Source organism: Apteryx rowi, unplaced genomic scaffold (assembly GCF_003343035.1).
Source record: "Apteryx rowi isolate R43461 unplaced genomic scaffold, aptRow1 scaffold_4, whole genome shotgun sequence".
Taxonomy (NCBI): Eukaryota; Metazoa; Chordata; class Aves; order Apterygiformes; family Apterygidae; genus Apteryx; species Apteryx rowi.
The window spans coordinates 8,331,096-8,344,992 of record NW_020450529.1 but is presented as its reverse complement, the minus strand read 5'-3'; the positions used below and the strand labels follow the sequence as shown (position 1 = coordinate 8,344,992).

The following is a 13,897-nucleotide window of genomic DNA, read 5'->3' as shown; positions in this document are numbered from 1 at the left end:
GCTACAACCTCTCCTCCAGTCCAGGAGAAAGCTATGATGATATCTTTGAGTTCGCTCCTTTTCAGCTCCTCTAGCAACAACCAAGTCCGGATTCCCCAACAGTCCATGGATAAAAAAAAACCCTCAGAAACCTTGCTCAGGAAAAAAAAAAAGGCCTTTCTAAAGCAAACCACCCAGCTCATGATGAAGAACTGCAAAAGAAAGCTCAACCCCAAACTTCTAAGCGTCATGGAGAATAAGAGATAATGAAAAACACTACTTTTCCACAAAAGCTCACKATCTATTTCTCTTTGCTACCCAGTTCACTTTGAAGGCCCAGCATATGGGCCTGGGGACAGACCCCCGTTAGGAGGGACTGGCACTTAAAGTTATCATCGAAACTAATCCTTCAACTTGGAAAGAGAAAATATTTACCCTGTGACTCAGAAATCCAAATGTGCACCACTAACAACTGGCAGGGAACAACCAAGTAAAAGTTCAAAAGCACTCAGCCTTGAATTTATTTGCTTAATCTGTCAATGTTTATGAAAAAAACCCTATATTTAAAAATATGCTTTAACTGTGTTTTGTGACCACTTGTAAGCCTAAAGAACGGGCTAACTTCACAGCCAGTGTGATTTGTACTGAATATCCAATCAGCTCTAATTATTAACAGCACGTTACACGTCCGTACACAACCATCTGTCATCCCAGCGAGTCCCAACGCATTTCACAAACTCATCACAGTTACGGCAGCATTTCCCGGGGTGCTGAGCTCCCCCAACTGCTCAGGTGAAGCTCTGCAAAACTGCTGGGGAYGGTGCCCATCGCGTGATAGTTCACAGCTGGAAAAGAGCAGCTCATCTCCCAGACGGAAGGAGATGTTTTGAGCAAGACAAAGGGAAAACCTCAAATTTTCTGTGAAAATACCAATTCTGAATCATCCAACATGTGAGAAACTGTACGCTTCTCCATGTCCGATTCCTGCAGGAACTGCGTTCTCATTCACATTTGGATGCTACCTACAGTAACTGAATTAATATCTGATAACAATGCATTTGCTCAACAGATGCACACAACCATAACCAAATTCCTTGTCACCACCTTCCACTAACCCTCATTTTATTCGGTCCCTTGGTACTTAAACTTATTTAACCACAACAGAATTTTGATGGCAGCTTGTGCAGCAAAGACCACGACTTGATCCATGAGCTGTAAAGCGTCACTCAAGGGAGTGCTTAAAAATACCAATAATAATGAAAAAAACAGAATAGCTATTTGGAGCTGACTCCTTTTCATCTCCTTATCTGAAAGCGTCGGGAGCTTACACATTTTAGTATCACGCACAGTAATTAGAAYGCTGTAACAGCTAATCGCAGCAATCAGACAAGTTCCCATCATCTTAACACTTCTTCCTCTGCCAGCTCAAGCAGCGCTCATAATCCACGAGAGCAATGTAYGGCAGCTCCTGCCCTGTCCTGCAGCTTGTGAACTCAAACAAAAGTTTCACAAGCCCAGGAGCAATGGAAAATCTGCCTTATTTCAAAATAATGACAAAACATTCTTATTAAAAACAATGTTCCCCTGAAGGGCAGCAAACTCACAGACCCCCTTCGATCGCTTGTTTCTGGGACCAGGAACCTGATGCTTAATTCACAAAAATATGCCAGTTAGCTCCCTTAAAGTCTCACCTCGGCGAGGGGCCGTGGGAAGGGGAACTGGAACTGGCAGCGCAGTTGTCTCGCAGGAAAGTACCGAGCAAGAGCCCCCTCGCTTCTGCATTTACTGACTTCTCCTGTGAGGTGTAACTCTGTAATTATTAAAAAAAGCCCTCAAACCCCTCCGTGCAGCACAGAGGACCCTGCATCCATGAAAAGTGTATCTGATCTTCAGCGCTCCAATGCTCTGCGTTCACAAGGCTCCCGGTAACCGCTTATGTTTTAAAGCCAGTCTGCAAYGTACTGTATTCATGCAAACGGCTTTTTGGGCAAAGAGACTTGGAGATAAGCAGCAAAATTAAACAAGGCCTTGACACAAAGGCTCCAAAARTGATTAGTAATATAATTGTTTTCTTTTCCGAGACGCAGCTCTTCTTCCCGCGCTCCACGAGAACCAAAACAATTGACCCTTAGTTTCAGCAGCAGAGCCTCTGCTCACCTACGTCCACCACCAAGAGCGCTCGCCTCTGACTTGCAGCGGAGGAACCGGTTCCCGGGAGCAGAGYGCCTGCTCCCGTGGGGCGTCCGTTCCCTTCCAGATCCTATTCTGCTCCAGATTTCCACGTTCAGCTGACAGATCTGGCCGCGGGATGCACCTAGCTGCAGCTGCACATTGATTAGCAATTGCCTCCAGGAAATTCAGAGTATCCAGGCAACCGGGAGGCRGCCGCGGCTACAGCAGCTGGATCAGGAAGCAAAACGCAGGCAGCCAACGAGAGCTCAGAGAAATGAACCTCCCGCCTATGCAAATCAAAGCCGCTGCAAACAGCAGATCCTCTGTCAACCTTTGCGGTTACTGAGGATGGAGTTAACTGAAAGATCAGTCCGGATCGTTTTTGTTTAAAATTAGCCAGAACGTTGCAACATGCACATTTCAATTTATGTCTGAAATCTAACATGCAAACATACCGCAATTAGTGCCCTTATAGGCAATGGCAGCGTAGCACAAAATCACCTGCAGATCAAGATCGGTCTGATTTATCCTAATTTCTCCTGTACTGAGATAKCAACAGCTATTCCCACAGGGCTTTTGTTAACATGTGTGTACAGCTAGGTGCAAACACGTTTAACGCGTGAAAAATTTTAACAATCTAAAATGAAATACGGATACTTAAAATAACACGTAAGCAGTAAGATCTTGGTGGCATGGGGAATGAGATGACTATTTAAGCTCAGGGTGTTTCCTGAGCTCAGCTATATTAGAATATGTTATATTAAACATGCAAATGCATTAAAAAAATCATAGGGAACGCGAATATACATGTGTTTGTACATGGTATGTACAGAGAACACAGGAAAAGCAGCTGAAACGCACCATATCCAGCACAAAGCTGCAGCAATCAGGAAAATGCAATGTTAAACTATTGCAACAAGAAAAATACACTCGCATTCCCAACATGAGGCTATGTCCCATGAACGTCTTGTCCCCTGAAAGGCAGGAGCAATCGTGGCCCAGCTCCCCGCACGCATGGGCTCTGCAGCAGCTGGATGTGCCGCTGGGATTTGGCTTTCTATGCGAGCCAGAGGTGACGTGCTGGACCTGCGGGGCAGCTTCTCCGGCTCCCGGCATCCCTGGCCTCAGCACATGGGACCACGCTCCCTTTCTCCTTCCCCACTCCACCACTGGCACTTGCCAAGTGGAAGAGTGGTGAGCACGTGTGCTCTTAGACATCCTGACTGACCTCTCCTCACCGTCCTTTGACGTCACGAGTCAATGCTGTGGCATGATGTTCATAACATGTTCATGTCTTGTATTCTGAGGAGTTTTAAGGGGAATTTAATAGGGTGGAGTTGGATGGGATACAGCAGCCGACTGCAGCATGGCTGCTGCAGAGAAGATGTGGTTGACCAGCAGCTGCCAGGGTAACGTCCTGATGGAGAAGTGTAGCTTATCCCAGAGACAGTCCCCTGCACATCCAGCACCGAGCAACARCGCCAAAATGTGCCTGGCTGCCATYCATCAGCTGGCTACTGAGGGCAGCCTCCATCAACCAACACACCAGCCTGTGGTTAGAGAGTAAATGATGGCTTGAAATGACCTGAAGTCTAACTTAAGAAATAACCAGCTGACTCACAAGTTACATTCCTTTTCGCCAGATGCATTTGGGAGCAACCTCTACCCCCAAGGTTTGTGTTTTAAGATGGATCAAGAAACTGTGAAAAGCAGGACTGCTAATGAATAGTTGCAGACAGACCTCCCATTGGAAAACTTCTTATTGAAAGCATGCACAGAGAAGCCAATCAGAAATTTAAAATAGGAGAAGTTCATAGGAAACTCAATGCCACTTGAAAAAACTGTCAGATATTTGCATATTTGCTTTTAAAGAAAAATAGGTACTCAGCTACTGCTCCTGCTCTTTGCAGGATGAAGCATTATTACCAGATGATATATAACAATATAACAATGCTCATGTTTAACATTGATAATCGTGCACATACACAAAAATCACAGAATCACAGAATGGTTGAGGTTGGAAGGGACCTCTGGAGATCATCTAGTCCAACCCCCTTGCTCAAGCAGGGTCACCTAGAGCACATTGAAAATGTGTTTTCTTTCTTTCTTACCAGTAGTTAAAAGAAGAAAGAAAACCAAAGCATAACCGTCAAAGGTAGAACCGGCATCTTTCCACAGGGCGCAGATGTTAATAAGTGGATATTTGACATGATACATTGCAATGCCACTCAAGGAGCCATTATGATTTATTGAGTCAATCTGTAGCATGGAGACATTAATAAGCGGATCTTATCTTATTAAGCGGAACATGTCGTTCCACTGCATGGGCACCCACAGCATCTGCCTCCCCTGCTCTCCCAATCTTCCTGTCCATGTTTTGCCTGTCACGGACACAGCATTCGTTTCAAGGTTGCACCAAGCTRGTGAGACCCACAGACTGCAAAAACACCAGAAAAGCAGCAACAAAAAACATTTTGCTAACCAAAGATGGGAGAGCGGGGCTGATGCAGATAAACCCAAGGGGAACTAGCACATCAGATAAATTAGGCTAAAGACATCTTGATTTGAAGCATGTTGCCAAATACACCTCTCTACTTCAGCTGAAATTCTAACTGCACTGTTAAGGTAATTTATTATACTCATTAAGTACCACAATCGAAGACCCTGTCTACAGTAGCCAGTTTTATACATTTTAAAAATGTTAGCAAGTCACCCCATTACATCTTAGTCATGAGACTAATGCAGATTACTTATTACTTCTCTTGGCAATCACATAACACTTGTCCTGAGAATGAAAGATGATGCCTTGACAATAATACTCTAAAATATAATAACCCTTCACATGTTATAAAGTGCAGCACTTTTTCTTTTGAGGATCATTAAGTGCTGCGCGGGCATTCATTAACACAGCCTGGACAGACCCCAGCGAAACAGAGCCACCCCCATGCAAAATTCGGCCACCACGCTCATCTCCCTGTGCATTCCTGTGCGGTGCCCATCTTAACCGGGAACACGCAGCTCAGCCGTCTGAAAAACCATCTCTTCCACCGTCTCCCTCATATTTGTAATAGGAGATAACTGCAGACCTAGGGTATCTGCTGAAATTTTAATGGAGAGAGAAGTAACAGTCATTTTAATATTCTCCAGGCCAGGAACCCAAAGTATAAGGCAGTTACCTGACTTGCCCAAGGCCATTCAGCAAGCTGTGAAAGAAATGCGAATAAAACCTAGAAGCTGTGGCTCTGCTCAAAACAGCACTCCCTTGGGGTCCCTGCCAGAGCCCACAATTCAAACGCAGAAGTAATCGTTGAATAATTAGTAACCTACACAGTTACTTCCAGGCCTCCATCAGTATTTTATGCCCTGAAGGATCAGTCAATAAATGCCTGCGATTACAATTATCATGGTTCCCTATCTACCAGAAGGCCCAAATAATGCTCAGTCTAAAAAGATTTTTCCTTCCTAATGAGTATCGTCAATTGGAATGACTAACTAGCTTGCGCATGTCACATCCAGCTTTACCAGCACGCAGGTGATGCCAAAAGCACCAATTCTGGAGCAGCATCACTGTTTTACGCAAGTCTTCCAGCGTCAGCTCCTGGAATCATGTGACCATATGAAAATTTAGCTTTCATTAGGGGGAAAAAAGGGGGAAAATTTAGCTTTTATCATTGAAAAGCAGTGTCTTAAAATATCAACAACAACAAAGTGACTACAACAACAACAAAGTGACTTCAGGTTGCAGTTCCTCTCTTTGCAATTGCAGCACTTTCAAGACATGGGTTTTTCTTTCAAAACCTGATCTACTCTCCTACTACTTTGTGGCTTCCAACTGTTCTCTGCTGTTTGTTCTTTATTCTTTCCAAATCAATCGTATCTATATCAGCATCAAAGCTCTGAAGGCTCCTTATTTTCCAATCCCTTTCCCCTGAAGTTCTCAGTAAGTTTTATTAAACAAATGCTCAGTGTTGCATCTTTTCCCACCAGGTTTTTCCCAACTACAGTGCTAGCACCTGGGTGGCTTTATGCCTTCAAAAGGCAAACAAATGTCATCTGCTAAAGTTAAAACTTTATCATGATTGTTTTGCTCAGAATTTCTCACGAGCTGCTAAAACGTAGCATAGAAACACAGAGCGAACACCCACCTCCCCCTCTCACACGCGGACTTTTCGAAGTGAAGGGCCAGAAGGAACCCCAGGAAACCACCCTGAAGTCCAAGCCACCAGCCTCCTTGAGCCACATGAGCTTTTGGCTCCTGGTCACRCAAAACACTCCTTCTGCAGCTCATAAAATCACGAATACTGGGAATTCCTCAAGAGGTGCTTTTCCCCAGCAGGATCGCTCTATCTGGACCACTCTTTGTCTAACTTGTTCTTAAAAACTGTCAGCAAAGGAGAACCTGGGATTGGTTTGACTCTTTCCGGGCTCCATAATCTCACTATCCAAYCTCTGTTTTCTTGGCTGCAGTTGAAGACGATAGTGTCCTTCCCCCATCCTTCCCCCAGAGGTGAAATGGCCTTACTGTGGCCATCATGAGGTCTGTAAGCTCTGGTCACCTCATCCAATCCCACAAAATCATGGGGTTAGTGCGAGGTTGCAGAGGTTTCCCATTTAACAACACCACTCTCTATTTTACAGTATTCCCCTTCCTTCACCTCTAAATTGCCTAACTACATTGCAATCGAAGGCAATCTCATCTTTGCAACTGTTTGACTCCTACTCAGTACAATAAGCAGCATTATTAATAATAGAAGCCACGCATTAAGGGTATTATTTTATTGTTCTCCAGAGAGAAATAGTAGAATATTTCCTTTTGCTGAGTTCCATACCACCAGTTTAGAATGAGGTATCACTGGCAGGGGCAGAACTATAATCAGCTTCATCATGACGGTACATTAAAAAAAAAAACAGTCAGCAAAATGTAGCTTAAAACAAATCAAAACTAAAGTCACCTCAGAATATAAAGCTAGGCAATAACAAAGACTTGGACATTAGAAGTCTAACTTTGTGGTATCTGTTTTTTGGAAGGTTTTTTTTTTTTTCCCAAAATTGCTGGTTATTGCAGCATTGAATTACACTATATTCCAAGATATAATCAAGATCAACATCGTCTTGATCAATACACTGAAAAATAAGATTTCCAAAAGTAGTACAACAAAGTCATTAAAGAAATCTCAGAAGGCAGCAAAATCATTTCTTGAAGCTGTAAGTGAAAAATGAACATTATTTATTTCACATTACAATCAAATAGTAATGTGTCTTGATGCATATGTGCACAYATGCATCATCATTATTTTCTTTATTCTTATTGATTTTTCCTTCTGTGGACTAGATTTCCAGGACCACTATGCACTGATGTCACCGATGTCAATAGGGAAAGCGGCTTCTCAGCACTTCTGAAAAATTAGTCCCTCAAAGTTCAGACACTTCTATCACCTCCAGAAATGAAATGCCCATTAGACCCATGAAAAAAAATCAACCTCATCTTCAGAAACTGAAAAGAGCAACCCAYGAAATCTGAACTGTTTAGTTGGCATTGCATATAATCACATAAGCAATGAAATGACCATGTTATAACTGTTCCAGATGGGCACAGTGTCTCCTGAAAACTAATCCTCAGCATGTCCCTGGAGCTGTTGGAAAGAGCTACCCATTTTGCTGTTCCAAGTGGAAAGGTCACAAGAACAAATAGGATCAGGGAGTAATGGCAAGGCAGTTCAGCTGATCTATTTTGAGCATCACAACAAAGAAAACTAATTTAGTGTTATAATTAGAAACATGGAGAGGAAAAAGCTCATTTTAGGGAAGTGCTGCTGCTGGAACGGTAGCAATGGTGCTGATGGAGCTAATCAACTCAGAGAGGTGGAAGAGTGAAACCAAATTATACATTTACCATCTTCAGGCAAACCAGGTTGGACATGGCAATTGTCTGCAGTTGGGAATAGGCGCAAAGTTTAAAGGTGACCTTACAAGGGAAATTTTAAGAAGTAGGCTAAGTGAACAGAGTTTCAGGACTTTTTTTTTTTATAGCCTAAACCCAAAACCACATGTCACAATCTTTTTTGTTCATACTTGATGATGACTTTTCAAAGACGATCAACTATTTGGGTACAGTCTGGATTTTTTAAATATATTTCATGTTTCTTATTAAAGACTGCAAGAATTAGGCTTTTTCAATACGTCGTAATTAAGACAAGACCCATTTCACTTCTTGCAAAYGGAAATATGACACGCATGAGCTAAACTGGATTGGAAGGACTTCCAAAACTGTAATATGGTTCTTCTAACTGGCTTCTCAGAGAGATATATTTAAATGCTCTCTAGAAAAAAACACATCCCAAAAGGAGTTTTTAATTATAATGAGGTATAGACTGCAGGTTTAGTTACACAATGCACTTTCTTGTGAGGCAAAGCCATCTTTTCCCTGCTCTCCTCAAAGTGATATTCCAGTGCCCCCTACTTGTATCAATGCTACTGTTTGTAAGACTATGATGTAAAAAAAATAAAAATAAAAAATCATTAAATGATCCAAGTTAGAAGTAATTATCCAAGGAAAAAAAAAAGTCAGAAGCAGCATGTCATGTAGCTGCATCCTGAGACACAGTTGGGTGATGAAGGATGAACACACAGGGAAGATAAAGGCAAAAGAGAGACACCGGGAGAAAGAAGTCCATACCTTCATAAGTTCCTACTTCCAGAAGGGTCCCACTTCGCTCCAACTCCAGAAACTCCTGCACAGTCAGAAAGTTATAGTCCACACCAGGCACTTCTCCTTCTCTTGGAGGGCGAGTTGTGCCTGAAAGGAAAAACCAGCATATTAATAAAGTTGTTTTCCTATCAGGAGGTAGAAGGGACAATAAATCATTATTCTAAAGATATAACAGCATCTGTAAAATACAATTTGATGAGTGACACAGAAAGCAACGTCAAGAGTCTGGGTAGGAGTTGGGAGGCACACAATAAAAAAAAAAAAAAAAAAACATAGATCACAATTTTAGCTGGCTTTATCAGTTGTTTCACCCTATCACATTGTTTTTGATATTCCCAGAAAGGCTCTCTTGCAAAGAGATCTCTTGGATTACATGCAGAAAGACAGCTGGAAGAGTTCAGTGCCTGTCAGCAATTGCCTTCCCATCATTAGCACGGTCGCACTTCTACTTCTGTAAAATAGCACTGCATATTCTTAGATAAGACAACTTCTTTCTAGCTTCCATTATTTCTGTATCACTTTATCTCATCAGCTATTCTTTCACATCACAGACAAAGATCTTGTTTTTTTCCCATTACTTGACCTGTATTTATGCTATTATTCATCAGCATTAAAAAGTACCGTGAGAGAGTTCTGATACACAACGTTACTCTATCTGCACACACCCACTAAAGATACGACCTACAAATTTTTCTTGTAGAAGTTCACCTATAAGCTTAACCCAGTTTAAGAAATAGTCCTCCTTTTGAATCATAATTCAAACTGAAYCTCTCTCTCCATCTAACACTTGACAATTTAAATAGTATCCATGGAGAACTGGGCTCTGATCGCTGCTACCCTGCCAGCTCTGAAACTCTTCTCCCTTCTGGCSAATTTATAGCCCTTTGGCGCACAGTGTAAGATGAGTCATTTGATGACTTTTTGCTGATATGGCTTGGGCCACTGCATTTTAGGTCACTGAGCACAGCTTAATTGATTAGGATCAATTTCTGTTCAATAGCCTTTATTTTCCATGACTCCAGAGGCTAGGAGATGGCTGAATTCTCTGCATCTGAGATTAAATATAAATGACAGATTTACAGATAGTTCAGGAGACTGAACTTTAGAAGAAAGAGCAGCATCAGAGGGTTGGAGGAGTGCGAGTGCTGTGGCCACAACCTATCTGCCACCTTGGGAATAACTTTAAAGATGTGGAGGCCATACCTAATATTTAATGAAGCATGATTTTTCACTTTGGTGGGACTCTCGGGCCCCTGGGCAGTACCTCGTCAATGTATACAATTTCTTAAACCCTCCATAAAAGGACTGAAGAAAGTATAAAGAAGTTGAGCTTCTGGAAACTAATTGGGAAGATTCCAGCTCTCAGAAGTYGCGAGGCATTAATTTACCATGCCTCCATCTGGCAAACGTTTTTCTCAAGTGCCAGGGAAGCRGAAAGTCTGCTTATGGCCAGCTCATGTGAGCAACTGTTCAAGAGGTCGGTCTCAGCAGTGTCACCCTTGAAACACCCTCACTAGATTAATTTCCCCCCATAGACATCCACTTTCTCCAGCGTCCTCCATGTCTTCTTCTTAAGCAGGAACACTCTTTTTTATTATTCATCATCAGCCTTTAGTTATTCCACAAACTCCTGTGCTTTTGCTCTCCTCCTTTCTCTTGGATCTGTGTGAACGAGTGAAGAGAGGAGGAGGAGCAAAAKGGAGATGGCAATAGATATCTTGACCCTATAAGCAGAATTACTGTTTGCTGTTTGAAAAGATTCAGTTTTGCGTTCTTTGTACTCTTGGCTTCTTACAGTAAGAGTACGGCAACTATTACGGAGTAGTTTGTAACAGAGGACAGACGTCTTCCACAGATCTAGACCAGAGAAATATTGGGACTGCMCTGTGCGCCCCCAGACCTGCATGTCCCTCTCGAGGAAGGCAGGGCCCGCCTGGCACGCCAGGAGCATGCACGCACCTGACGGCGGGACGAAGGCACACGTCCCGGACGGAGCGCCTCCTGCGATGACCCTTACCAGGGCGTCGGGGCTCTGCCACCCCCGGCGGCTTCCCCTAACCCAGAGCCACAAGAGGGAAGGAGGAAGAGGAATGACAAGCTCCTGCAATAAGTGCGCTCAAGGATGTGCTCCAGCCATCCCATGCCTGGAGTACAACAGAAGTGAGAATCAGACTCTGTAGCGCTCCTTATCCAATGCATCCGTCAAACATCACCCCGAGCCATTCGGCACGCGAGCCAAATTGCAAAGACTGGGACATACTTTTTCCAGTAACTGACAACACGYGCAGGAGCCAAAGAAAGATCAGGGAACTTCAGGATTCATTTTATTTATCTTCTAAAGCTCTCTCCTTTCCTTTATCTGTATCTTCCCACAGAGAGTATTTATTAATCTTTTTTTTTTCCTTCTGAATTTTTATAGTGGTGAAATTGCAGTCAGCGGTTTACTAGTGCTGGCTGCCGATTTGACATGACAATTATATCTCTGCCATAATTCCTCTGAGCCATTTTAATGGATCTATTTGTTTCATCTCAGTGTTCTTAATTTCCTGAATATGTTCAAGTCGAAAACTCGCAGATGTGCTCGCTATCAGCACGCCTGCCTGCAACGCACACTGGATGCATTAGAAACGCCAAGCCGCGGCGCAACAGAAAAACATTACATCACGGAGATAACATTTGTCACCTCCCGTCGGTCTCCGGCAACGAACAGGGGAGAAATAAAAACAACACTGGTTCGCCTATCTTATCTGGGAGAAGGCGAAAAACCCCACAACTTTCCATGTTGCTGTCTGGAGCCAAGATCGCCTGCAGATGCCGGGGCTGTTATCGGGCCTCGCGTCTGAGCAAGCGTCACCACCGCGATTCGGAGCGGCAGGGGGAAGGGAGAACCCGCCTCCGTTTTTCTTGCAGCCGAATGACGGGCTGCCGGCTGGACACACGCCTGGCAGATGGCATTTCAAAGAGGTTGCACGAACCATCTGGGATGTGTACAACGATTACAAACCACACTCACAACAAAGCCAGAAGGGCCGCTTCGCCGGGGGGRCCGGGGGCCGAGGGCGGCAGGAAAGAAAGGGCGAAAGACAAGAAAAGCAAAGAGGCGCACAAGCAAACGYGGCTCCTTTTCTCTGGAACGGGATGCTAAAAATAAGCAGCACCCTCCAGCCCAAGCTCTTCTACGGCCTCAAACAACTGCTCGGCTACTGGGCAGCATGTGCACCCCGCCGGGCTGCAAGCTACCACTGGAGCAGTCTGCTGATAAACCTGAAATTGTAATCAAGTCTCTCGGCATTAATGTGATTTAATTATGTGCAAAGCACAGCCTTTTCCCCCTCCCCCCTTTAAACTGCATTTCAGCATCCTTCGCCCAGGATGGTCATCGCTGAAGGAGAGCACCTCGGAGCTGGCTGTACACTTTATCAGAACTAATAGCAAATCATACCGCTGCTAATGGCAGAAATTAATTGAACACAATGAATTCTGTTGACAGCTCAAACAGTAGTTTTATATTCCGTTAGAAAAGGGGAGCCAATCGTATTTGAATATGTTAACCTGCCTGCCACGCTTGCATTGAAATATTAAGTGGCATCAAATCTTATTGCCATTAGGTAGCAATTTAGCTAATTAATCTGAGCTATGTCCTACTGTGTGACTAGCTCAGAATTGCTAATGCTACAACAAGAAGGAACAGGAGGAGAAACCAAGCAATTACTGACTCCTTCTTCACGTGGTTTGCAAATTTCCCCTATATTTAGTCAAAGTGTCCTATAATATATAAAACTAGTTAGAGACATTAAATTCACACTGGAATTGCTTAAATCTCCTGCAATCTAGGAGGAAAAAAAGAAATGCTACYGGTTAGCATTGCAGGCTTCACCTTCCCTCTTGGTCCGGGGAGGTGAAGCTACGGAGAACATGGGCGGCCAGATGCTGGATGAACCACCCGCCCTGCAGCCCAGGGCCCAGCTCTCGCTTTGGTTCCCCACCCATGCTAGCTGCATCCTGGYGGATTCAGGCACTACTGATGCCACAGAGGAGGGATCTCAGCACGGGCTGGARAGCCCACCCGAGAAACTGCACAGAGACACGGGGGCGCTTGCCCAACCACGGCCCACTGCTGTACTTAAGCTACCTAAATTACAGCTTGTCATCTACGCCTAGAATAGCTGGACTGTGGCTCAGACGTACCGATGCCTGTTGACTCTTACTCTGAATAGGAGTCATATATATAGGAGTCATAAATATAAAGGTCCATTTAAAAGAAAAATAACTACGGCTATTATGTTGCCTATCGACCATGCTGACAATTATCCAACGTGAGCTTCAATTATAGTATGGCCAGATTGTTAATATGTGATTCAAGGGCTGTTTATCTCCTTATCAATCTACCAGGGCCTAACGTTAAGTTGTTAATAGCCACTGATGCCCTGCTGCTAAATTAATCAGAATCTTGCTTATTGTAACCTAAGAATAAGACTTCAAAGGGGCCACAGTCACTTCAATTACTTTCTTGTTAAAAGAAAACAGTTCTCGAGCAGTAATTCTTTCACCACGCACCTGAACAGCCTCTAGCAAGTCATTTAGGAGTTGACTTCTTGAATGCACAACACCTCCAGCTCCCATTTGCRAAGCTATAATTTCTGCAAACTCCTTATGCAGTTCCAGTGGCTGGTCGCGATGATACAGTGAGCCACCAAAACRCAGCTAATCAAACTGCAAGTCATTTGCAGAAAACGGCTTCTCATCTCCCCTGTCTGGCTTCTCCCAAAACAGCAGATAATTTGGGATTTTCACATACAGTCTACCGTTACAGATGATATAATGATATTTTCTATGCTCTTTTGTCACCGGTAGTTACCATAGGTGAATGAAACTGYAGTAAATAAGGTTTTAATGAGAAGTGTGGAGGGATACTATTGACTCATGAAGATGCAAAGCCAAGGGCTGTTGCAGGGTGTCGACAAGAGGCTGCTTGCAAGGTGCTTAGGGGAAGGATGCTGTCCTAGCCTGAGTTCTTGAAGGCTGATTTTTTTTGTT

At 43.7% G+C, this 13,897-nt stretch overlaps 1 protein-coding gene across 2 annotated transcripts in view; it reads right to left on the bottom strand.

Moving 5' to 3' along the window:
• Window positions 1-13,897, bottom strand: part of MAGI1 (membrane associated guanylate kinase, WW and PDZ domain containing 1) — a 348,309-nt gene that overhangs the window by 79,796 nt on the left and 254,616 nt on the right. For both annotated transcript variants that reach the window (XM_026074919.1, XM_026074920.1), the window contains exon 3: window positions 8,828-8,947. In XM_026074919.1, coding sequence (XP_025930704.1) covers window positions 8,828-8,947 — 120 coding nt within the window. The remainder of the gene's footprint in view (window positions 1-8,827; window positions 8,948-13,897) is intronic.